The following is a 23,450-nucleotide window of genomic DNA, read 5'->3' as shown; positions in this document are numbered from 1 at the left end:
CTAGCGGGTAGAAAAGATTGATGGAAAGATATAGTGAGAATACGTCCTAAGAGTGGTGTACCATCTGTAATTCGATAATGATAACGTTTTTATGTTAGTTGTATATGTATCCTACCATCTATATCCTTCCTAATATTATAAATTTGAAAGTAACTCTGTGTCTAGCTTTCACGCCTAAACTACTGAACCGATTTAAATTAAATTTGGTACACAGATAGTCTAGACCCCGAGAAAGTACATAGGCTACTTTTTAATGGAAAAAAAGGGGAGATGCAAGGTTGTCTTATGTGATTGTATACATATAAACGAGTTGTACAGGCAGCGCGTAATGCGAAACTGGGGCATGTCATGCCTCTTATCCTGTAATTTCACGTTCTAATCTGACTCTACTACTGAAACATGGCTTACAAAGCAATATGCTTAAAATAGGTAAGGCTGAGAAGACAATATTTTAGTCTACCTCTGGTAAGTAACACCTGGTGTGGTGTACAGTAATAATAAAATTGTGTTATAAAGTATATGTGACAACAGGTAAATAATAATATATTTACTTAAATCTAACCCGTCACTAAGTTATATGTAAACAAATCAAACACTATCTGCATTTTTATGTTTATTGTGACGACTTATCGCGTCGCGTACACGCGATCGATACAAACCTTAGGTAAATACAATTACATTTTCTGAGATATAAAACTTATTAACAATTACCTCTAATATGATTTATATAAATTTAAATAATGTATAATATTTTTATATTCTACTGTACATTAATGAAATAATAAATTGGAATAAAAAAATTGCATTAGGTACATAGGTATTTTATTCAAATCTCATTTGTCTATTATTTTCCATCGCTAGTCACGTAGTCCCAGACGGATTCGTTTGCGTTCGAACATGCAAAGATGCCATTCCTGTTATATTTCAATAGGTAACATATGTCATGTGTTTTCCATATTATATGCGGGCTTTTGGAGAATTGAATCTTTATATTAACTAATAGAAAATGAACCTTATCGGTTATATGATTAGGTTACAAAATACCAATAAGGTTCATTTTCTGAGCAATCAGATTTATTGTATTAAGATTCTTAAATATTTGTATTTACATGGTCAACCATACAACATTGACTTGTATGTTTATATGAAGTACCTATGTAGGCATTTGAAACGTAATTGTTTCAGATTACTTCAGACTTTAATTTTTAGATGAGGCCATTTCGTAGCACTTATACCGGTTTAATTAATACATTATGCTATAGGTACAATGGCAAAAGTAATCATAGGATTATAACTAACAATCATCAACAACACATCACCAATAATTATATACATGTTAACATTAATATTTTTGTGTTTTATTTTTATACAAACAATATATTATAGTGACAGTGAAAGAGGTGGATGATGACAATTACAAATCATCTTATTCTTATTAGTTTTCCAGCTGTTCTTCGAGAATTTATCAACTGCACTATCAATTTTGTGAACTTAGCCCTTTTTCAAATGATATCTCACATAAAATATAGAGACAAGCAAGCTTAGTTTTGTGTTATACTTTAAATATAAACTTTCCGGTTCACTGTAGAAAAGAAAGTACAGTGTGATAAAAATAAACACTCCTTAAATTTTTTTTTTTAATAAAATTAAAATTCTTTTAAATATTTGTTCCTTGAAGAATCCAATTGACATAGAATTAGATTGATAGTAAAATAGAACATTAAATATTTTATTATAAATTATTTTCACATTAAAGCCCATTCTCCTGTAAATTTTGGTGAATTTGGCAAAGATTGCCTTACAACCAATAATATATTATTATGCCTTACTCTATGGCCATAAACCACAAAGCTTTATTTAGAATCTGATAAGATTATGAATTCAGTGTTATATTTCTAATATTTTGTCACAGTGGACATTTTAAGAATAATAAATTGTGTACAGGATGCCTACATTATCAACTTAATATGAATTACAGCAATTCCACAGTATTGAAAATGTCTTATTGTCTAGCACTTACATATAAAGAAAATATTTTTGCAAGTAAATTACACCATAAACTGAGCATTTATATGTAATATATTGTCTAATATTTCATACAACACAATTGCATACAATAACATGTCTAGTAGTGAAAGGTGTGGTCTCAATTGCATTACAACCTCTAAGCATAATATTCTAACAGGTAAGACTATATATATAATGATAAATATGACTTAATTCTACATGCAGGTATAAATTTTGCACTAACATTCTAACAGTGCTGAGTAACAAATGCACATTTACATAAATAACAGCTGTTTATTTTTAATATTTTTATTTCCCTATTAATGAGAATATTCATAAATTTCCTTTATATTAAAGTTGAACAGGATAATGTTTGTATTTGTTTTATATATGAAATAAAGAGAAGAACAAAATTATACATATAACAAATTTCTAACAATAACTGTTTTAATGTGAGAATTAATAAATATTAATTATTGTAACATAGGATATTTTAAAATAAAGAAATAATTTTAATATTCCAAGCTGCATTGACCTCAAATAGCAATTAGTTATGATGATTTTAATATTGCAAGCTACCTTTGAAAATAGTGATGGAACTTATATTGATTTGTAGATAATAAATAATGTTCAGATACAATATACAATGTGTAAAAGTACATAAATAATTTCCAATATGATGAGTCACAAATCAATCTAGTCGCAAAGTTTTGACTGATTGGATGTTGCAGTAAAAATTATTACTAGCATGCTAGTTGAGCCTTCTGTCGGCACTTGTGCATCAGAGCCCGTAAAGTAAACTGTCTACGTGCCAATGTACGTACTTGCTTCAGAAATGAGTCTAGATCAATAACTTCTTTACGTAATGCCTCTCCCATGTAATAGATTGCATCCTCCAAAGTGGCTTCCTCAGCAAATGCATTCAATAGTTGCGAGTACAAGGGAGCTGTTGTAACTACTGCCTCATCTACATCAACACCTTCCTGTTCTGACAAACGTTCCACCGCTGCTTCCAACTCCTTTTCCTTTTCTTGTAAAACAGCTACATTCTTATCTAAATCGGTTCGTTCTCTCTGTAATCGCGATATAATATCTTCGAGACGGGTCTTACCTTGCTGTAGTTCCTGTTCTGTTCGTCGCAGAGTTTCCAGCTCTGCCTGTGACTGTTGTGACTGTTCCTTCAGTCTCCTTTTCAATTTATCTTGAACAGCAGACAGCAGAGATAACTTTATGTGTTCTTCAGTTATTGTGCCACCAGCAACATCAGCACCACCATAGTTACTAGCAGGTGGGTAAGGAGTGGTAGTTGAGGCTGGTGGATAAGGAATGCCATTTGTGGGCGCAGCTCCTGGATAAGGTGACCCATAACTAGGGTATGGTAAGTTTGATGTAGTCGGGTATGGCGTTGTGGTAGGGTATCCAGGCTGTGGTGTCACCTGTGGGTAGGGATACCCTGACGGCTGCGGCATAAAAGACGCCGCCGGATAAGGAGTCGTTGTATCATTTCGTGGTCTGGAATATACTGGAGGAATTTCACCAAAAGCTGTCACCATTGCCTGTATCAACTTTTGCAAGGTTGACCCATTCTGAGTCCATTCGTGCAGGTACGGTAAATAAATCTTTCCGTTATTATCCACATACATTGACACCTTGATAGACATGTCTGCAGTAGGTTTCACGAAACACAAAGGCGCGTTTAATGGATGAGTATCCATTAGCCAAATGCAGATAGGTATGTTGTAATATGCACCTTTGTAGTTTACAGGAATAGTACCGTCTAGATTCAGCAAGTCTTTCCTAGTTCCATTATTAAAAACAAAGGCTTCTAAACGATATGTCAAACTTCTATATACTTGAATCAGGTTGATTACCTCGCGAGTAGCGTAGTCTCGATATTTATACTTCGACAAGTATTGTTTTAAAACCGCCTCATCGTTTGCCATGACTACAGCAACTTTAGTTGAGATCAGAAATCTGGTTCACAAGATTATGGAAGAATCTAAATAAATCGAAAAACAATCACTACAGAAGCACTACAAATATGAAATAGAGAATTAGGATATCTCATTGACTAAAAATTTGTCATTGATTTGATAATCACTAATCTTGACAGCTCAGTGCAGATTAGTTAGATGTGACTAATAGCACAGTATTTTCTAAGTAGAGCTGTGCTTTCCATTGGACCAAAGAGTAAAGTAAATACAAAGGATATCAACGTTAAACAAGTACGATTCTGTTTTATTCTAATTAGAATATAAAATGTAATGGAATCTGAATTTATCACGTCAAACTTTGCAAGTGGCAATTTATTTGGATTTACGCTTGTTGCGACACACAATCAAATGTACTAAGCAAATAATCACTACGATTTAGATTTTTTTAATTTAAGCAGTGAATTTGAATCGTTAAGTATTCCCAGTCAGCCTAGAATAACTAAAACAGAAATTCAGTTTAATTTAAAAATTTTAATTTTTAATTTAAATTTGGTTTATGTAAAATAAAATAATTAAAAAAATAACAAATTCAAAAATGCTTTTTGAGTCACGTTTTGAATAAGATTTTTTTCCATTGTGAATACATTTAATTATATACTTTTCTTTTATTCATGACCTATCTACGCGTCTCGAACTTAATAATAATAATTATTTTTATTATATAATTAGGTCAAACACATTATAATTAGATTTAACATTCCAGATAAATAAGTACCTAAATATTTTGGGTTTACTGTACTTTACTAAATGGGTGGTATGGGTAATAAATGGTATGGGCCGCTTTAATAGGCCGGATTTCCAATTACTAATACGGATTTTAACGGTAATTTTCATCTTCTGGAAACTAAACACTTCTAAAAAATCACAGCAATAGAATTGTTGTGTGCCTAAACTTACTACTACTTAACTTACTTACTCGTAATATTTCTGTCGACATTAATAAGCCATATAGCATACTACCAATAAACTTGTGTAATAGTACAATTATTTACCAGTATACTCACTACCTAAAAACTACAATAAATAATATATTACGTAGCGCCACCTTATCACACCATATATAACGCTGCAGTAATGAGGATAACCACCGCGCTACAGTTGTATAATTCTATATTCTGTTCGTTACTATTACTGTAAAAAAATTTACTTTACAGTAATAATATTTACCTTTACAAGACATGATTACTGTAAAGTATTTTTTTTAAAAGTTGGCTAAAGACTGTGTATCTAAAGTATAATTAAAAAAAAGTCAATGTCGGGCATGACACCTACTTACCGAATTCCATTAAAAAAGTTCTTTTACCGACGATCTGTCAACGTTTACGGAACGTTTATTTTCTTTTCGTCGATGAATCCATTTTCATCCTCTTAGTTTTAACATAAATAGTGAAGTGTTTTATATAATATAATAACACAATGCCTCCTAAATTCGATCCGAATGAAATTAAAATTGGTAATGTTAACTGAATGATAAATTTACTATATTTTAACCTGAAAGTTTGGTTTATCATATTGATATTAAATTCTTATATTTACAGTGAACTTGAGATGTGTTGGTGGAGAAGTTGGTGCCACATCATCTTTGGCTCCTAAAATTGGTCCCCTTGGTCTTGTAAGTTGGATATTCTTTAACTTTGCTTAAACTGTGTTGATAACCTAAAATTATGCATGGCAGTCTACATACATCATGTGTACGGTATAATACAATTATTACTATGTACACTTAACCTCATTACACGAGACAACTGGAGTAATTATAAATATAACAAATCAATTTATTGGAAATACTTAACTGTTTAATATTTAGAAACTCGTTGTCTCGGTGTTCATCCTGGGGGGTGCCTCCCTACCAGGCGCGTCCTTCCGGTTGGCGGATGGAAGGAACCCGCGACTCAGGATCCCACCAGGTTCCCTGTCGCGGCTACTCCGAATGTCCAATAAGGAGTCGCGGACCAGGCTATGTTACTGCCATGCTGTTATTTTATAGGTGTTCTAACAACAATCTACTTCAACATCACTTTTAAAGGTAATGTATTTGCATCACTGTCACCATTTAACTCATAACATAAAATAAATAAAACTTATGCATTTAATTTTGAAAATTGGTTAATATTAACACAGAAATTCTTGACCAGACAACCTGGTAGTCGAGAATAATGAAGAAATTTAGAGAAGTATAAATTTCTAGTATTATAATACTTTTACAGTACAAAACCTATAGATATATGTAGGTCTATGTTGTCAAAAACTTAATTCAAATGGAAGTTTTATATACATAATTATATCATAACTTCATCTAGAAATCCAGTATCCTCTGTATATTCATACAACATGATTTTTCCATAATAATATGTTGATCACATAGAAATTTTATGAATAACTAATTGTATAGGATTTGTAACCCCTGATGCAAAAATTTGGTTGTTATAAGTTTCATAGTGTCTGACTATGGCATCATTATGATTATGATGCAGTTTTTAAAGTTGATGAAATTAAGACTATTTGTAATTATCATTATTGGATATCTGAGAAGAGATTTGTAGTGTCTTAAATTCTTAACATTTAACTGAAAGATGTTTTTAGTTTATTGTTGTACTGAATATGTAGGCCCAAACTATTGTATATAGTAGCTTACTCTTGTCTAGTTTTCTCTTTCTGTATGCTTCTGAATAAAGTCTATATTATTTAATACATACTATACTCCAGGTAGATATGAGCATATGCTCATGCTATGTGGTTTCCATTCTATTTAACATTTCTGGTTTTGTTATTGATGTAAAATTGTATCCTGTTTGTTAAAGATTCAAATAATTGAATAAGTAATAGACTTATTATTTATAGAATGATTATTTAAAATCATTGTAGTTTTGTTTGCCATATTAGCTATATAAAGTTTCAATTGTGTATTTGAAAATATTTTCTTTTTGTATTCAGTCCCCTAAAAAGGTTGGTGATGACATAGCCAAAGCGACCAGTGACTGGAAGGGTCTGAAGATCACAGTGCAGCTGATTGTACAAAACAGACAGGCTCAGATCTCAGTCGTACCATCAGCAGCTGCCCTCATCATTAGAGCTTTAAAGGAGCCACCTCGTGATCGTAAAAAGCAGAAAAACAGTATGTATACATAATATGTTTACTGACTATTATTCTAAACTTTACATTTATCAGAAAATGTTAAGTCAACAGTTAGAATCATTCATTTATCATACATATAGACATGCCATAATTAGTAGTTACATCATATTATAATTGAAGTAATTATTCTATAGTTATATTGAATATGGCTTACATCTGGAATGTAAGCTGATGCTTTATTGTTGATTACAAAATTAAGTTTTTTTATATAACTTATATTATATATTATATAAATCAATTAATTGATCTAAGCATTATTATTTTAGTAAGAGGTATGTTACTGACAATAGAACTGATTCTTAATCATTGTGTTTTTCTGTTTCAGTTAAGCATAATGGAAACATCACTCTTGAAGATGTTGTGAATATTGCCAAGGTCATGAGACCACGCTCCATGGCACGAGAGTTGTCTGGCTCAGTAAAAGAAATACTTGGCACAGCCCAGTCCGTTGGATGCACAGTTGAGGGCAGGCCCCCACATGACCTCATTGTGGACATCAATAATGGTGCCCTTACCATTGACGAATAAATAGATTGAGGAGGATTTAATGTTTTGTTTCCTTTATCACCAATGACATTTACTTTTTCTTAGACTAGCAGATTGTCTAGTGGTTTAGCACACCACCTTACTTGCAATAGTCTTGGCGGGTTCTATTTCTCGCACAATACATTTATAAGTATTATTGTATTGGTCTGGGTGTTTCTAGTTATGTATAAATTTGTATAGAGATATTTCTATCTAATGATAACACAAACTGCTTGTGAATTGTCTAAGCTTGGTATTAGTAGTAGTAGACGTCAATTGACTGTAATACTGAAAGTTTGTATAAAGCCAATTGAAATGTTTAATACGATTTTAGAGCCGAGGGGGGCTTAGTAAATTATTGGTAATAATAAATAGTAGTGGTCCCATTGCTAGCAATGTAGCATACTATGATTGAATAATCTATTGCCACTAGTTCTTATTCAAGTCTACTCCATGGTACATACGCCAAAATAGCCTAATTTCCTAACAAATTTTGGGCCTCTTCGTTAAGGATTAATGTTCCAATTCCATAAAAAATAAAATTGTATAGTTCGAGGAACAGAAATTTCAACGTTAGCACTATGACTTAATGTTGATTTTCATTTTATCCATAACTGAGTACTTAATGTTTCCATGAGACTATATATGTAATGATTCTGTCCTTCCCACCACACACACCTATAGTCGTATTTTTAATTAGACGAAGTCAACTGACGTTTACTGTGTTGTCAGTATTTGATGAAATAAAAATAGTGTTGTGACAAAGTGAATCATTGAAAAAACTCCTGAATTAATGGAATTGCCTCGATTGTCTAGTGAATAGTTAGTGTGCCGAACTGCCGATATCGGGTACGGGGTTTGAATTTTAGCCGTGCTTTATACATACCAACGAGTTTACGACGATTATGTTCCTATTGTATCTACCTATACTGAATACCGAGTATTTTAAACGTAAAGAAAAAATTGCGTGGAAACTTTTAAGACTGTCCTATTTACAATTCATCATGTAATTGAAACTATAGATGTATAAAATATAACAATATATAACATAATATAGTTAGGTAATAAAAATAAAAAACTGCGCTTATTACAAAATATGTTTTTATTCATCATCAGATAAAAAAATCATTGTCGCTTTCAGTGACATTAATTATAAATCTGTCTAAAAATTGATAATAATTTATCTTTGAAACAGTGTTTCGGTCCACGTTTCTCCGGAGACTTAAATTGTTCACTTTGTATTATTTTAATACATTGTAGACTGAGGTCAATTCCCAAAATGTCAGCTGTTTTCGAAATACATTTGTTTTTTTGGGAGCCTCAATAGGTAATAGTGAAGCAGCTTTCTCAAATACGTATTTGTAGACGTTTTGTATCATAAGTTTTTCGGTAACGTCTTTCTTGGAGACAAGCTTTGGCTTGACGTGCTTGGTTGAGGATCCATATTGTTTGTATGAAACAATATAGTAAATATACAATATACCCAACAATTACCACAAACACAACATGAGGAAAAACTTAACAAAACAGCGTGAGCGCAAAAAAAACATTGGTGCTCTCAGACCAGAGGTTAGAAGCCGAATTACGAACAAAATGGCGACCGACGCTCGCGACGTTGATTTGTGTTGGCACTAGTAGCCGCGCGCTTTGTAATAAGCCGTCAAAAAACTGATTGTAGTTACTAGTAACTTATATCAGAGCACTTTTATACAATTTTCTTTTGTAGTTTGAAATGATTAACTATTCACACTCATTGTTCATTCATCTAACTGAGAACTGAACGCATCACTATTACTTTAAATATGGCAACATTATTTTACAAAGTGACATTAGCTACTGTCAGCTAGCTTCGTCTAATTAAAAATACGACTATATGTACATAAAGACGAAAATTACACTAAATATTAATAAAAAAAAAGTTCTTCTAATGTAGGTAATTTACTTTTTTTGGTCTAACTTCGAATTCATAAGTAATATAGCTATAATAATACAATGCTCCAAATACATTAGAGAATGTGGCGCCGCGCCGCGCCGGTGTCGGAGAGGTTAAAGAGTATGCGTTTGTCGTGCTTTGGGCATGTAATGCGTAGGAATGAAGATAATATTTTAAGAAAATTATTATTGTTCATTTACTGAAAGTACAAATAAAAAGTAGCACCAGATATAAATATATAATATCCGTATTACTTTGTGGTCACCGTATTTATAGCTGTAAATGTTTATGTTATTCTAATAGTAAATAAATTTGATATTATATACTGTTGTATAAATATAATTTCTTGAAGTAACATAATTTTAATATCAATTATATTTGACAAAGATATAATAATATCATAGAGTTCACAAAAATTAAATAGTAGAAAAGTGTACCAACACAGCCACACTAAGTTGGTAATAGTAGATTGAGAAATTTTGTAGTAGACATCACTGTTCCCTCCAAGCAGAAATGTCAAAATGGCGTCAACGCAGGACGCTTGGTATATTTCTTTACTTGGTTTAGCAGAACATTTTCGTACATCAAATCCTCCTGACATAAAAAGTTGTATCCAGTGCCTACAAGCTGTGTTTAATTTCAAACCGCCACAAAGGGTCGAGGCCCGAACTCATTTACAACTCGGAAATATTCTCTTGACACACACCAAAAACATCGACTTGGCGAGGACGCATTTAGAGCAGAGTGTAAGTTTTTTTTGTTATTATTTATGAACTTTTATTAGTGAAAGATGTTTAGAATATCCGTGTGTTGATATCAAAGTCAGTACACTTGTCCTTTTGATTGTGTGCAATGAAAACTAAATAGTAGAATGTAAACAACAATAATGAAGTGGGTCACCGTGGTGTTTTGATTTCAGTGGTGCCTCTCTCAGACTATCAATGGTTTTGATGATGTGAAGTTTGAAGCGGCAAGCGTGTTAGCAGAACTATTTGAACAACAGGGTCAGCCAACACACTCTAAACCAATTTTAAGGAAAGCTATTGAACTGTCACAACACAGTGTTTACTGGCATTGTAGACTAATATTCCAATTAGCGGTGAGTATCGCATTTGTTCTGTGTCTTCTATATACATGAGTTTTCTACAAAGTCATAATGTGCCTTTTCTTTTAATTGTTACATTTTATAATACTTTAATAACTGTAATTTTGTTAAAATTAGAATGAATGTTAATTTTGTCAATAACAGATAATGAAATGTGAGACTTTAACTTACAGACCTTAACACACCACATGCAATTGATCTAAACAATATTTTCTATCTAAACAGATAATAATAAGTGTTTTAGTTTCTTGTGTAGATAAAATGTTTAGGACAGTTGAATGTATTCATATTTTGAAATATTCTGTGTTGTAACCACATTCTAATAGTGCCAAAACCTGCATAAAAGTATTAACAAAATAGAATTAAAATCTTTTTATTATAAATTGGAAATTAGCCTTATTTGATTTTTTTTTTAGTGTAAATGTTAAATATAAATTTCTAACAGTTTAAACTGTTTAGAATAAAATGATCTACAATTCATTTACAAACAGATTGCGACTTCTTAGGTAGAATTTATTATATATTTTTTTTATTTGGTTGTTACTAAAATTTCATAATTATTTTGATGGTTAAAAAAATGAATCACCAATTTTTTGGTTACTTGTGATTTAACCACAGTTATTTGAAAAATAATGTCTTTATTTTTAATGATTGTTCACTGCACATGAGATTATTTATTATCTTCACAAATACATAGTGCCCATTTATTATATCCATTATTATAACTTATCTATGAATGGGAGGCACCTTATTGAAACTAAATTATTGTATTGGTGTTAAAATAGATATAATTTGTTCTTTTAAGACTTATATATACATTCAAATTATTATAGTTTCAAATCTAGCAATATGTATTTTACACCAAATTCTTAGTGAAATGCAATCGAAGCCTTAATTCCACTAATAAAATAAAATTGGGCAGTTATAAAGATTACTAATACTAATACTCTATTTTAATTGCAGCAAATTCATGCCACAGAACGAGAATATGAAGTTGCCAGTAGTTTACTCGGTGTGGGAGTTGACTATGCACAGATATCAAATGCTGCTTATACCCGAGTACTATTCTTGCTCAGTAGGGTAATGGTAAGTGTATTTCTTTCTACCTTTATTATGTTCAATTTATTAACAGTTATATTAAACTCTACCTAAAATCATTATGAAGCCCCAACATCATCCGTTTCCCTGGCTGGCATGCTTGCTTTTTTGAAGCCACAACATCACAACAATTTAGGATGTCTATGGGGTCTGTACCTATGCTTCTCCTCATGTATATAGGATGTGTGTGATTGCCTTAGCCAGGGAGACTCTAGCAATGGCACCTTGAGGTATATCAAGAAAGAGAAAGGTTTATCATGGCTAGGAAATATATATAATAGATTTCATACACTTTCAAATTAACTAACTGATTTTCTATTTCATTTTCAGACCATACATTTTATAAAGTTATTGATTAGTCACTATGGATACAAAGATTTTTTAAATTAATATCATGTTCTTTACTGTTATTATTGCAGCTATTATTAATAGACAAAAAGATACAAGAAGTGCTACCATTGCTAAATCAGGCTATGCACCTGGTGGACTCATGGGCTGGCAGTCTGCACCAGAAAGAATACCTTAAAGTGTTCTTTTTAGTACTACAGGTAATAACTTACAACACTAATCTTTTATGGGTATGGCTATAAAAATTTGCAATAAGATATGGAAGGATATGCTGGAATCACCTTTAAAAAAATTAAAAACATTTGTTAATTCATATTTATTGAGCAAAGCCTATTAGACACTAAACAATTACTTGAATGACAAATGTGCATGGCAAAAATAGTTAATGCATTGATCTGTAAGATATATCTTCCATTCTCCATCTATATACTGGAAGATATATCTTCCATTCTCCATCCAAATCTAATAACTTCATGTGACAATGTATTAACATCCCAGTACTGGGAATGGGTTATAAGGATATAAGAAAGCTTTGTGTTACATAACCCGGACAACTGGGTTATGTAACAGAAAGTGGTTTAGTTTAGAATTTTAGTTTTAGCTTTGTAGTGTGTATAAAGTACCCTAAAAATGAAAAATTGCAATTGTAATATATTCCATTTTTCTCTGTTGCCACTGAGATAACTATTTAGAACCACCATGTTCTTAACATTATTTAAAGTTGTTGTGTATTCTCTTAGGTATGCCATTACCTTATGGCTGGACAGGTGAAGAGTGTTAAGCCATGCCTGAAGCAGTTACAGCAGAGCATCCAAACCATCATGGCGCCTACGTGGCCCGACGACGACGGTGAGTCTACTACACCATTTTTTTTTATAATGATTCAGTCTTTCAATTCGCATTGTGCTGCTTTTATTTTTAATTGGAATGACCAACAACTATCACCTGTAGGCATAAACATAATGGTCATTACGAAATTATGCCATTGTTAAGTACCAAAATGCCCATATAGCCGCTATAACTAGCATTTAATAATTTCATTGTCGCCTGTCACCTTTTGAACTTGCTGACCAAGCAGCTTAGCCGGAGAAACAGGTATTTTATATATTTATTTTAGTACCAATTTAGATAATATTTTAGGTAGTCCTATAATGTTAAATTTAATCCTTAAACACCTTTTGAACGTTATATGGCAATTGGCTATTTGTAACAAGGTTGGAGTAGTCACAAAGTTGGTGAAAAGAATCACAAAATCTATGACCTCTCCTAGAAGGGTAGGTGTGTTTTAATTTCGGAATAATAACATAAAATTTACACTATTTAAATGTGACCATTTGTGAAAAGGGGGTCAGAGGGGGCGGGTGGATAAAAATTGACTGAAATAATGTATGGTTGGTCCCTTAATATTTCCCCGTTGAATATGTAGGCACTTATTTGCAGCCGTGTGCGGGACTGCGCCCGGGGAGTCGTTCGTATGGCTGTCGCGGCAGCAGCTGTACGTCCTGGTGTACTTGGTGACCGTGATGCACTCAGCACAGGCCGGCTACATGGACAAGGCGCATAAGTACACAGAAAAGGCGCTCGCGCAGATTGACAAACTTACATGTGAGTATATATATATATTAGTATATTTTTAAAGATACACCCACCATAGGGTGCACCCACCTGAAAGTTTATGTTTATATTACCTAAATGTTCTCTCATTTTAAGATCATATTTCAGTTAATGTATAATGTCAGTGTACCAGCGACATACACAGCATAACCCAGAGATATTTATGAAACGGAGCGGGGGTACCCCTTTTTATTTTTGAATAGCTGATAATGGAATGGTGCTCCCGCCTGCGTTAAAGGGGGTGGTGTATCGGCACTATCCTGGCACATTGCTGTCATCAGTGCCCTGACTACAGACGCAATTTCAATATATTAGTATTATTATTATAATATTACTTCACGTGTATGTTACACTATAAGGTATTTATAATATGGGCTTAGTAGGCTGAAATCTATACATCTATACACATATAAATAAAATTGGAGTGTCTGTTTGGAATATTGAAATAACCGTTTTTTATTACATGCATATGAATATAAATAAGGTACATACAACAAAATAACATTTTTTACAATTGTTGTTTGTCTGTCTGTTTGTTCCGGCTAATCTCTGAAATAGCTGGGCCGATTTCGACGGGACTTTTTTTGGCAGGTAGCTGAAATAATAAGGAGTAAATTAGGCTACTTTTATTTTAGAAAAATAAAGTTACATTCTACGGGGACGTAGTCGCGGGTACCAGCTAGTAAATAAATGATATCGTCGTCGTCCGCAGCGAGCGGGTGCACGGAGCGGAGCGTGTGCGGTGCGGCGGGGGGTGTGGGGGGTGCGGGCGGCGTGCGGGGCGGCGCGGCGCTGGCGTGGCGGCTGCGCATGGCGCTGGTGGAGCACGCGGCGCTGTGCCGGCTGGTGGCGGGCGGGAAGGCGCACGCGCTCCACGAGATCGCGCGCGCCGCACACCTGCTGCAGGTCGCGCCCTCGCGTACGTATCGCCCGCGGACACGCATCGCTTTCGGCGATGAGGCCGCCTTATTGTAATTTTATCGCAGGACATTTCGCACACCATCTAGAGTCAAATTGAACTTTTCTATCTTAGGACAATTCACGCAGTACTATCTAGGGCCAAATTAAGCTAGCTAGAGTGATATGGATCGTACTAGACGACTGAGATGAAAATGTAGATTTTTTCGTAAATGCATACATATTATGGATAGAAATCACCCAGACCGATACAATCATAGGCATGAGTACAAAATGTTTGTTCTGTGGAAGGCTATGAATCCGCGACCTTCGGAACTAAGGAGGTTGCTAAATCGCTACACAACCGAGGCCGTGACATTCCTGTGATATATTGTTTGTCTTTTCTTTACTTTATGTTACAAATGAAGCATATTGTCTCTATTTAAAAATATAAGAATAAATAACAAATTTCCAAGTATGGCACATATATTTTTTAAATTGTTAACTTAAGTTAGCAATTAATATGTATCTAATATTAATAATACTCTAGAAAATACACTCAATGCCATCTGGTCTCATGATATAACTTCCAATAGTCGCGAGTTCGAATCCTCACACCATAGAAACATTTGTATTCTTTAGTGTGATTATTTGTATTGGTCTGGGTGTCTTCTATGTATATTTCAGTATATATTTAAAAAATATCAATGTAATTATATAGTTACATCAGTTGTAGTACCCATAACATAAGGTCTGCTTAGCTTAGGACTAGATGGCGCTGTGTGAATTGTCATGTCATTCTTGTTATTATATATATGTTATAGTTTTTTATGCCATTTATAAATAAATATTCCAAAATATGTCTAACTAATTTTAATATTTAATTGATTACTTGTTGGTTTACAAAATATATCTAACCAATTTTAATATTTAATTGATTACTTGTTGGTGTCATCATGGCAATTGTTTCTTCCAGCGTGCGTTGCGGCGGCACATACTCCGCAATTGCACTGCCTGTTGGGCCTATACGCTATGTCCATGAACTGCATGGAAGCTGCTGAGGCGCAGTTCCACACCGCAATCAATGTAAGTCTTCCAAATTAGGCGACGTTTTCAGCTATATCGACATCACGTTTCTTATAGCAGGCACCATAGCGCTTATAAATGTCCTCTAATGTACTTACAAATATTTAAGTTGAATGATTTTAATTTTAATATAAAAAGTAAGAAAAAATAATTGTGGCGAGTTTGCTACTATCACACGGTAACACTGGTGCCTAATTACTATGAAACAAAAAAAATATCATGTACGTCTTTCGAGACTTAATCCTCTACTTTTATTATATAACTGTAAATACTTCATCAATATACATGATGTAAATAGCCACGACTGGAGTCATCTCTTCACCTCCCTCTTTTTGATGGTGTTGCCGCAAGAGTTAAGACAAACACGTTAGAAAATATTTGTGGCTCCATCATAAAGTTTAATGAAGCTCATCGTCTAGTTTTTACTTGATTACGTTACTTACTTGAAAAAAGATGTTTTCTTATCGACCCTATTTGAACATAATTTTATAATTACATTGATAATTAAAATTAAAATAGATTTTTTTTAAAAAAATCACTGGCGTTTTAGCATTAAATGATAATTATTTAATACAGTATTAGAATATATAGCAGATCCTAACTTTAAAATAAAAAATGTCGAGCTTTTTATTTATTAATTTTTTCTTCTATTTCAGATGTCACAAGAAAGAGACTTATGGATGTTCGCAAAATTAAATCTGGCAATAGTTTATTTACGGGGACGACGAGACAACGAATTGGCGCAAATTATGGAGCAGGTACGTAGAATACAGAAATAAATTACATATTTTTTTACTTGATTTTAAGCACAATAGTAATAGGAATTTTATATTTGAAATTTATTATTATTTTGAGGTCTTTCTTTCAAAAGTATTACGTACTATAATTTATTTTTATATGGTATGGTCCATGGTAGAGTGTGTAATGTTCTATTTATCGATTGTTATTATTATTTTTTATGCGTAATGCACTCCTTCTCTATATAAGTGTGCGAATTTGCATATTTCTCCGTCCACTCTATTTTCGTAAAAAGGGGTACATATTTTCGCTTCGCGTATTATGTCTATATTTTTTTTCAGGTGAGGCCGGAAGCGTTACCAACGTACGCACACGGATTGCGGGCCGCTTCATATTACGTGCTAGGACTGCAGGCCTTCTTCCAGGCGCGGTATAATGAAGCCAAGTAAGACATTTTATATGCTTAGCTTTTTTTTAGTATTCATATCCGCATAACAATAACTGTTAACGATTATTGATATGAAGTAGAAAGATGTTGGGGAGAGAACAGAGCCTTGCGGGATGCCAGCTTTAATGTCCATGTTATTAGAGCAACTACCATCGACTATGGTTTTGATTGATGACAGAGACCAGACAAAAAACTGGCGACCCATTTGCATAATTTGCATTTGTATTTCGTACGAGGACAATTTCGATAGAAGACATTGATGTCAAACCCGAGCAAATGCCTTCGCTATGTCGAGGCTAACTGGCAACACCTCACCTTACATTCTCGATGGCAAGAGCCCAGCGGTGTGTTAAATATCCTAAAAGATCACCAATGGTGCGATTATGGCGATCGCTCAATAAATCGTGATCCTCTAGGTATCTAAAGAGCTGTGTATTAGTTACATGCTCCATCACTCATGAATTTATGGAGGACTAAATTGTTCAATATTTGTTTCGAAGTATTCTAACATTAGCCGCTGTTAGCCTTTACAGCTTCACCGAATTAAAATGTGAGGAATGCTAGGTCACTTTAAACCTGCTGAAGGATGGCCAACTCTTGTTTGATTAATTTAGTCTGAGGTCACGAGAGTATAAGACAACACACAACACAAAAATATACCTTCGCATGTATAATATTAATATAGATGGACTGATTTAGTTATTTGATTGTTATCAATAGGAAACAGACTGAATATACTTTCGGATGTATAATATTAATATAGATGGACTGATTTAGTTATTTGATTGTTATCCTGAAGTACCCGTATATCTTTTTATTTTATTCCTTATTCGTCCTTTCAGACGGTACTTACGGGAGACGCTGAAGATGGCGAACGCGGAGGACTTGAACCGGTTGACGTCGTGTTCGCTGGTGCTGCTCGGGCACATATTCCTGTCTATCAACAACTCGCGTGAAAGTATGAACATGGTAACGCCGGCCATGCAGCTCGCCAGCAAGATACCAGATGTACATGTTCAGTTGTGGGCTTCCGCTATACTTAAAGGTTGGTGTTATTCATAATACAAGAGATGACCTTGTAATTCTAGTGACATACACCTGTTATAATTCTTTTATCCTTAATATCTTCTGTGTCTTCAAATATGAATTTATGTGTAATAGAAGGGTGGTAGGGTTGCATATAAGGGTGGTGCTTGTTAGGCAAATGATAGGTACGACATTTGAGTGTATACTGTCTCATTTATAACCATAATAAATGCTTATATACTACTTGCTAAGTACATTCATCCTTACAGTAAGATGTTTTATTATTAACTTTCAAATTGACCCTACTCTTTGTGTCTAATTAATTACTAATATTATAATGAAGAACAAATATACTTTTTTGTATTATAAATAAAAATTTATTTATTGTTAAAATAATAGCTGTTTTCAAAACTCTGTTAAATAGTATAAACATGCATAGATTTGGGATTCGACTATGAATCTAATGACACTATTGCATGTATTGCAGAGTTACAAATATATGTTGTTGCATTATTTGAATTGTGTGGAGTGACGCAGTTTGTAGCCAACATCACGCCGTTAGTTTTATCTGAGCCCGATCAATAGTTCGCGCGAACAGAGCGATTATTATAGAAAATATTTTTAGAAATTTGTGATGCGTTATTTCCGAATGCGACTAAATTGTGTCTGCAGATTTGTACCGGCTAGCAGGAGACACGGAGCGCGAGAACGAGGCGTAAATTGTGTCTGCAGGCGCTTGTTCCAGGCGACGGCTAGCACGGAGACACGGAGCGCGAGAACGCGGCGCGCCCCCGCCCGCGCCCTACCAGATGCCGCCGCCACCTAGCCGCCGCCACCTAGTGCCGCCGCAGGCGCCGCTCACCTAGTGCCGCCGCCACTTCCAGGCGACGCCACCTAGTGCCGCCGCCACCTGCCGCAGCACGCCGCCGCCACCTCCGCCGCCACCTAGTGCCGCCGCCACCTAGTGCCGCCGCCACCTAGTGCCGCCGCCGGCCGCCGCCACCTAGCCGCCGCCACCTAGTGCCGCCGCGCCCGCCACCTAGCCGCCGCCACCTAGTGCCGCCGCGCGCCGCCACCTAGTGCCGCCGCCACCTCCGCCGCCACCTAGTGCCGCCGCCACCTAGTGCCGCCGCCACCTAGTGCCGCCGCCACCTAGTGCCGCCGCCACCTAGTGCCGCCGCCACCTAGTGCCGCCGCCACCTAGTGCCGCCGCCACCTAGTGCCGCCGCCACCTAGTGCCGCCGCCACCTAGTGCCGCCGCCACCTAGTGCCGCCGCCACTAGCTCCTCGGGAAGCCGACGCACCGCGCACGCGCCCGGACGGACCGCGTGACGGTGACGGACTCCTAGTGGTTCCACGTGACGGCTACCACATTCCAGAACGAGCGGTCGGCTGTTAAGTAGTGTCGATGTATAAATACGTGGCTGTACTGTGTATATAAGATGGATGTGATATTGTACAGTCAGTAGACGGGACGGTTTAGAATATTGTATATGCTATCTGTACTAGTGAAATAGACGGTCTCTATCTCCGCTTTGGAACGGAGCTACGTCAGACGGTTAGACAAATCTGATGCACAGGGAGTAGAGGACGGTGCAGAATATGGAACCATTGGTGTTTTATCCGAGATTGAAAACTTGGACTGACCAGTGCAAAGGTACAAGTGAATGCTCGAGAACTGTTGGCCTAATGAAAAGACATTACCAGACAAGTGATATTCACGCCAGTGACTTAACATTTGTTAGTGATAGTGTGGGTGTTGAGAGCTGTCTCATGATCTGATAATTGGAATGAGTGTATGATTCATACGATTGTAATATATTGGCTTTGACGCGGAAATGACAACTGGAGCTGTGTTAATTTTACAATTACAAACTGAGTAATTACAAAATTACAAATTCTTTGGTTTTTGTTGCTGCCAACATTTTATCAATAATTGTTAAGACAACACTGTAGATATTATTTTGCAAAAACCTTATTAATTTGTAATTTTGTATTATTTGTAAAATTAATACAAGCCTATTATCCTTTCCCATTCCTGTAATCAAGCAATTCACTCGGAATGCAGAATGGTATCTTCCATTCCCATTTATTTGGTTCTTAAATTTGATTTCATTATAATATTTATGTTGATAATATATTAATATTCATAAAATATTTATGACAATAAAAATCATATCGGGCTTAATGTGATTGTTAGTCTGCATGATTTGTAATTGTATGTTCTATATTCATTTGCACAGACAGAAATAAATGATGTCACAGTTTATCTACTTACATGCCTATTTCTCTTGAGACAGAAATTGCTGAAAAAAATTGGAAAATTTAATAGTAACTGTTGTATTTTTTTTTAATTATAGGTTCTCTGCACACTCACACATATGGAGTTAGTCATAAATTGATGTCGAAATCTAAGTTAAATACTCGTGCAACTGAATGATCAAAAAGAAGCGAGTGGAAATTTATTATGTAAAGTAAATTTTGAACTTACACTATATTGATTATGTGGCCCTGGTTTGCAGTTTGTACCCGCTGCTACCGAAGGTTTTATATATTATTTTCAATTTCCTACTTTGCTTCTTTGGGAAAGTGATTCTGTTTCATGACTCAATTACTGGCTTGCTATATTGTTTCAGACTAAATCTTATATAACATAAATAAAAAAAATATGGCATGTTGAGTTTAGATATTAATTGAGATATACATCACAAGAAGCAGGAAAATTATTGTCGATTTTAATAAGGTATTTGAATACGGTTTCTATTTTCATTTGTCTGTGCTTATTCGACATAAAAATACTTGTTACTGATCAGCGAATTTCAAAACAATGACTTATTGTTTTGAAGTTCCATGGAGTATCTAACTGTTAAAATGGCCACTTTGCTTATTAGCATTTTAAAATGATTCCTATGCAATAAAATCATATTAGGATCCTATTACCAAATACCCAGGTGGTTATATAACACCTAAGGTGTTAAGGTGTATTTAGATCTTATGGATGATAATGGAATGGTCCATCCGCCTGCGTTAACGGTTTACGCTGGCGGGGCTCCAGTGGAGGATAATAAGATTAGCATAACTTCAGGTCAGTTAGCACATCGTGGTAAACTCACCATGAATTTATCACCATTTCCAGAGATCCACATAGATGTCAACCTGACATGGCACGTTACTAACAATCCCCTTCACCCCGATGAATTTAGATGTGTGAATCGTATTCATCCCGTACATCTGAGTTCACCTTTAAACTAAAGTTCGCTACACATCAAACTGGCTTAAATTGACTAAGTTAGTTAATCAAGGCTGGGTATCACGTTCTGTGACTATTTGTGAAGTAAAACTGTTTATTGATATTTGTTATAATACTTTTTTTTATTGATATGTTATCATTTATTATTCAAAATACTTTACTTTGTTTTGTTGTGTTTATTCGTACATTTTATGTCTGTAATATATATGCATAAATAGATTGAATGCGTATTTTTGGGTTCGTAATTATTCTCAAAACAACCGATTCATTTGTAATTCATTCAAATTTAAGTAAATTGTTTTATAACATTTTAAATGTTTATAACAGTTGAATGTGTTTTTATACTAAAATGAAATTCTAACTATATTTAATTCTATCCATTAAAAATATCGACTATTTTTTATTTTCTATTTTGATATCTAAAATTACTAAGTAAAACTAATTAGCAAATTAAAGTGCATGTAAACATAATTTGATTTTACTGTGGTATTATTTAAAATATATTTTTTTAAATAACAATTTTCAGGGATAAAGTAAATTTTAAAAATCTAATTCGTAGATCTCTTAAGCAGCTTTATTTTTAAGATGCAACTGGAATGGCATTCATGCTAACGTCATTTATTTTATAGAGTTTGTAATGACCATTCCTAAAGAAACATAATTTATAATCGGTTCTTTAGTAGTAGATATATTTGTTTGTATAGTGAATGATAACATTTCAATGAAAATATTTTACGATACATTCTAATGCTATTGACAATATTAGTTGTATTTTATTAGCTGTTCCCAACAAATATCTTTGGTAAGGGAATTTAAACCTATCATTACTGTAAAGAACAATAAGAATTACACATTTTTATGTTTTCATAATTAACTCGACCCGATATTGATGATATTATGCCATCCCTAGAGGAGCAATTAAGGAATACATTTATGTTAAATTATTAACTTAATTATATACCTAATCTATAATTTATATATATCTACTGTATACAGCAGAGTTTTTCAAACTATGGGTCGCAAATACTTTCTTGAGGGTACAAAAAATACAATATACGTTTTTATAATTACTGACTTGGTCGTAGTTATAGCCTTGCCTTTAACATTAAAAATTGAACTGTTCACTTAAGAAATTTAATAAGTTTTAGGAAAGAAGCACTAGCAAATAGTTAATGAAAACAGTAAATAATTTTTCAAAGAACGTGAAAAATTGAAATTCACATTGTATATATAATTTTAATAGAGTCCGATTTCGAATCGAATGGAAATCGAATTGCAGCCCTTAACAATCAAATTGCACCCTCCTTGGGCGTAGGCCACATTGGGAAACAATGGACTCAGTCGCAGGTCGCAAGAAGTTTTACTTGCAAAGGGTAATAGAAAAGTTTGAAAAATACTGCTGTATGGTGTACAATTCCCGTTATACCCTGTAAATGATACATAGATCGGAAGAAAGCATGGACATATTGTATTGTAATCCAATAATAAGATTGGTAATAAAACTGAGGGACTCCACCGGCGCTATGGCTCGAAACATGAAAATATATTTTTGTCTGCTCATATTACAATCATTATGACTTCGCGTTAAAAGGTGATGATTTTCCAAAATTATTTTTATGTTTTGACTCTATTGCTTTGTTGGAGTATTTGTTAATTTTAACGAATATTGTATTTCCACTCATAGCTACCAATTTGTTATTTTAGTAAAAAGACATGTAGATATTGAAAATGAATACGCATAGTCTATTTAAAATCGCACAATGTTAGACACTCTATATTTTATCGAATATATTTGTATTCCAATTAAATAATGGTCGCACCAATGTTCGAATCATTAGGACGAGTAGACTGTCTAAATTAATTATGCAATAAATCAAAACATAAATCGCAGGTTCTTTTCACATTATTAATATAGTTAATCGGGTCTTAAAATCAATAATTTTATGGTGAATAAGGTTTAGAATTTACCTGTCTCGACATTTCGACTATGTTGCCTCTACCAGTGGTTTCCTTTCATAAGTTTATTTTTTTAATAGCCTAATTTGTGTCGCTGGCAAAGGGGAAGCCTTTGCCCAGCGACACAAACTCCTCACCCTCACGCCTCCAAGCTTCTATTCTGAGTTTGATCATATAATCTTACCAGCAAATTGGTCAAAATCGTCGACCTACCTACGCTTTAGTCAATCACAATATCGATGCCCATCGCTTGGTAGTATATGACGAGTTTGGCTTACCTCTCAGAATG

At 34.2% G+C, this 23,450-nt stretch overlaps 3 protein-coding genes across 3 annotated transcripts; 2 read left to right on the top strand and 1 right to left on the bottom strand.

Annotated features, from left to right (window-relative positions):
- Positions 1–607: 607 nt before the first annotated feature.
- On the bottom strand, positions 608–4,114 carry LOC131852876 (tumor susceptibility gene 101 protein). Its single transcript, XM_059203614.1, has one exon. It carries the CDS (start codon positions 3,948–3,950, stop codon positions 2,751–2,753), a length of 1,200 nt encoding a protein of 399 aa, XP_059059597.1. The 5' UTR covers positions 3,951–4,114; the 3' UTR covers positions 608–2,750.
- A 1,172-nt stretch (positions 4,115–5,286) lies between these two features.
- Positions 5,287–7,685, top strand: LOC131852880 (large ribosomal subunit protein uL11). Its single transcript, XM_059203618.1, has 4 exons — positions 5,287–5,454; positions 5,540–5,613; positions 6,936–7,116; positions 7,463–7,685. Exons 1-4 carry the CDS (start codon positions 5,418–5,420, stop codon positions 7,663–7,665), a joined length of 495 nt encoding a protein of 164 aa, XP_059059601.1. The 5' UTR covers positions 5,287–5,417; the 3' UTR covers positions 7,666–7,685.
- A 2,410-nt stretch (positions 7,686–10,095) lies between these two features.
- LOC131852877 (MAU2 chromatid cohesion factor homolog) lies at positions 10,096–18,674 on the top strand. The gene is made up of 12 exons (XM_059203615.1): positions 10,096–10,341; positions 10,515–10,694; positions 11,664–11,786; positions 12,218–12,346; positions 12,887–12,995; positions 13,587–13,751; positions 14,473–14,679; positions 15,634–15,743; positions 16,400–16,501; positions 16,823–16,926; positions 17,772–17,974; positions 18,628–18,674. The coding sequence occupies exons 1-12, from the start codon at positions 10,117–10,119 to the stop codon at positions 18,672–18,674; spliced, it is 1,704 nt and encodes a 567-aa protein (XP_059059598.1). The 5' UTR covers positions 10,096–10,116.
- The last annotated feature ends 4,776 nt before the right edge of the window (positions 18,675–23,450 follow it).

The sequence above is a fragment of the Achroia grisella genome, unplaced genomic scaffold, assembly GCF_030625045.1.
Source record: "Achroia grisella isolate CSIRO2021 unplaced genomic scaffold, CSIRO_AGI_Agris_v1 utg869, whole genome shotgun sequence".
Lineage (NCBI taxonomy): Eukaryota > Metazoa > Arthropoda > Insecta > Lepidoptera > Pyralidae > Achroia > Achroia grisella.
This window is presented reverse-complemented; position numbering and strand designations above follow the sequence as displayed.

Excerpts from the sequence above, each read along its gene's own strand:
- LOC131852876 (XM_059203614.1), bottom strand. The coding sequence starts at position 3,950 with ATGGCAAACGATGAGGCGGTTTTAAAACAATACTTGTCGAAGTATAAA.
- LOC131852880 (XM_059203618.1), top strand. The coding sequence starts at position 5,418 with ATGCCTCCTAAATTCGATCCGAATGAAATTAAAATTG. Across the intron at positions 5,455-5,539 it reads TCCGAATGAAATTAAAATTG|TGAACTTGAGATGTGTTGGT; the intron begins GTAATGTTAACT and ends TTATATTTACAG. Across the intron at positions 5,614-6,935 it reads AAATTGGTCCCCTTGGTCTT|TCCCCTAAAAAGGTTGGTGA; the intron begins GTAAGTTGGATA and ends TTTTGTATTCAG.
- LOC131852877 (XM_059203615.1), top strand. The coding sequence starts at position 10,117 with ATGGCGTCAACGCAGGACGCTTGGTATATTTCTTTACTTGGTTTAGCA. Across the intron at positions 11,787-12,217 it reads TCTTGCTCAGTAGGGTAATG|CTATTATTAATAGACAAAAA; the intron begins GTAAGTGTATTT and ends TTATTATTGCAG. Across the intron at positions 12,347-12,886 it reads TGTTCTTTTTAGTACTACAG|GTATGCCATTACCTTATGGC; the intron begins GTAATAACTTAC and ends GTATTCTCTTAG.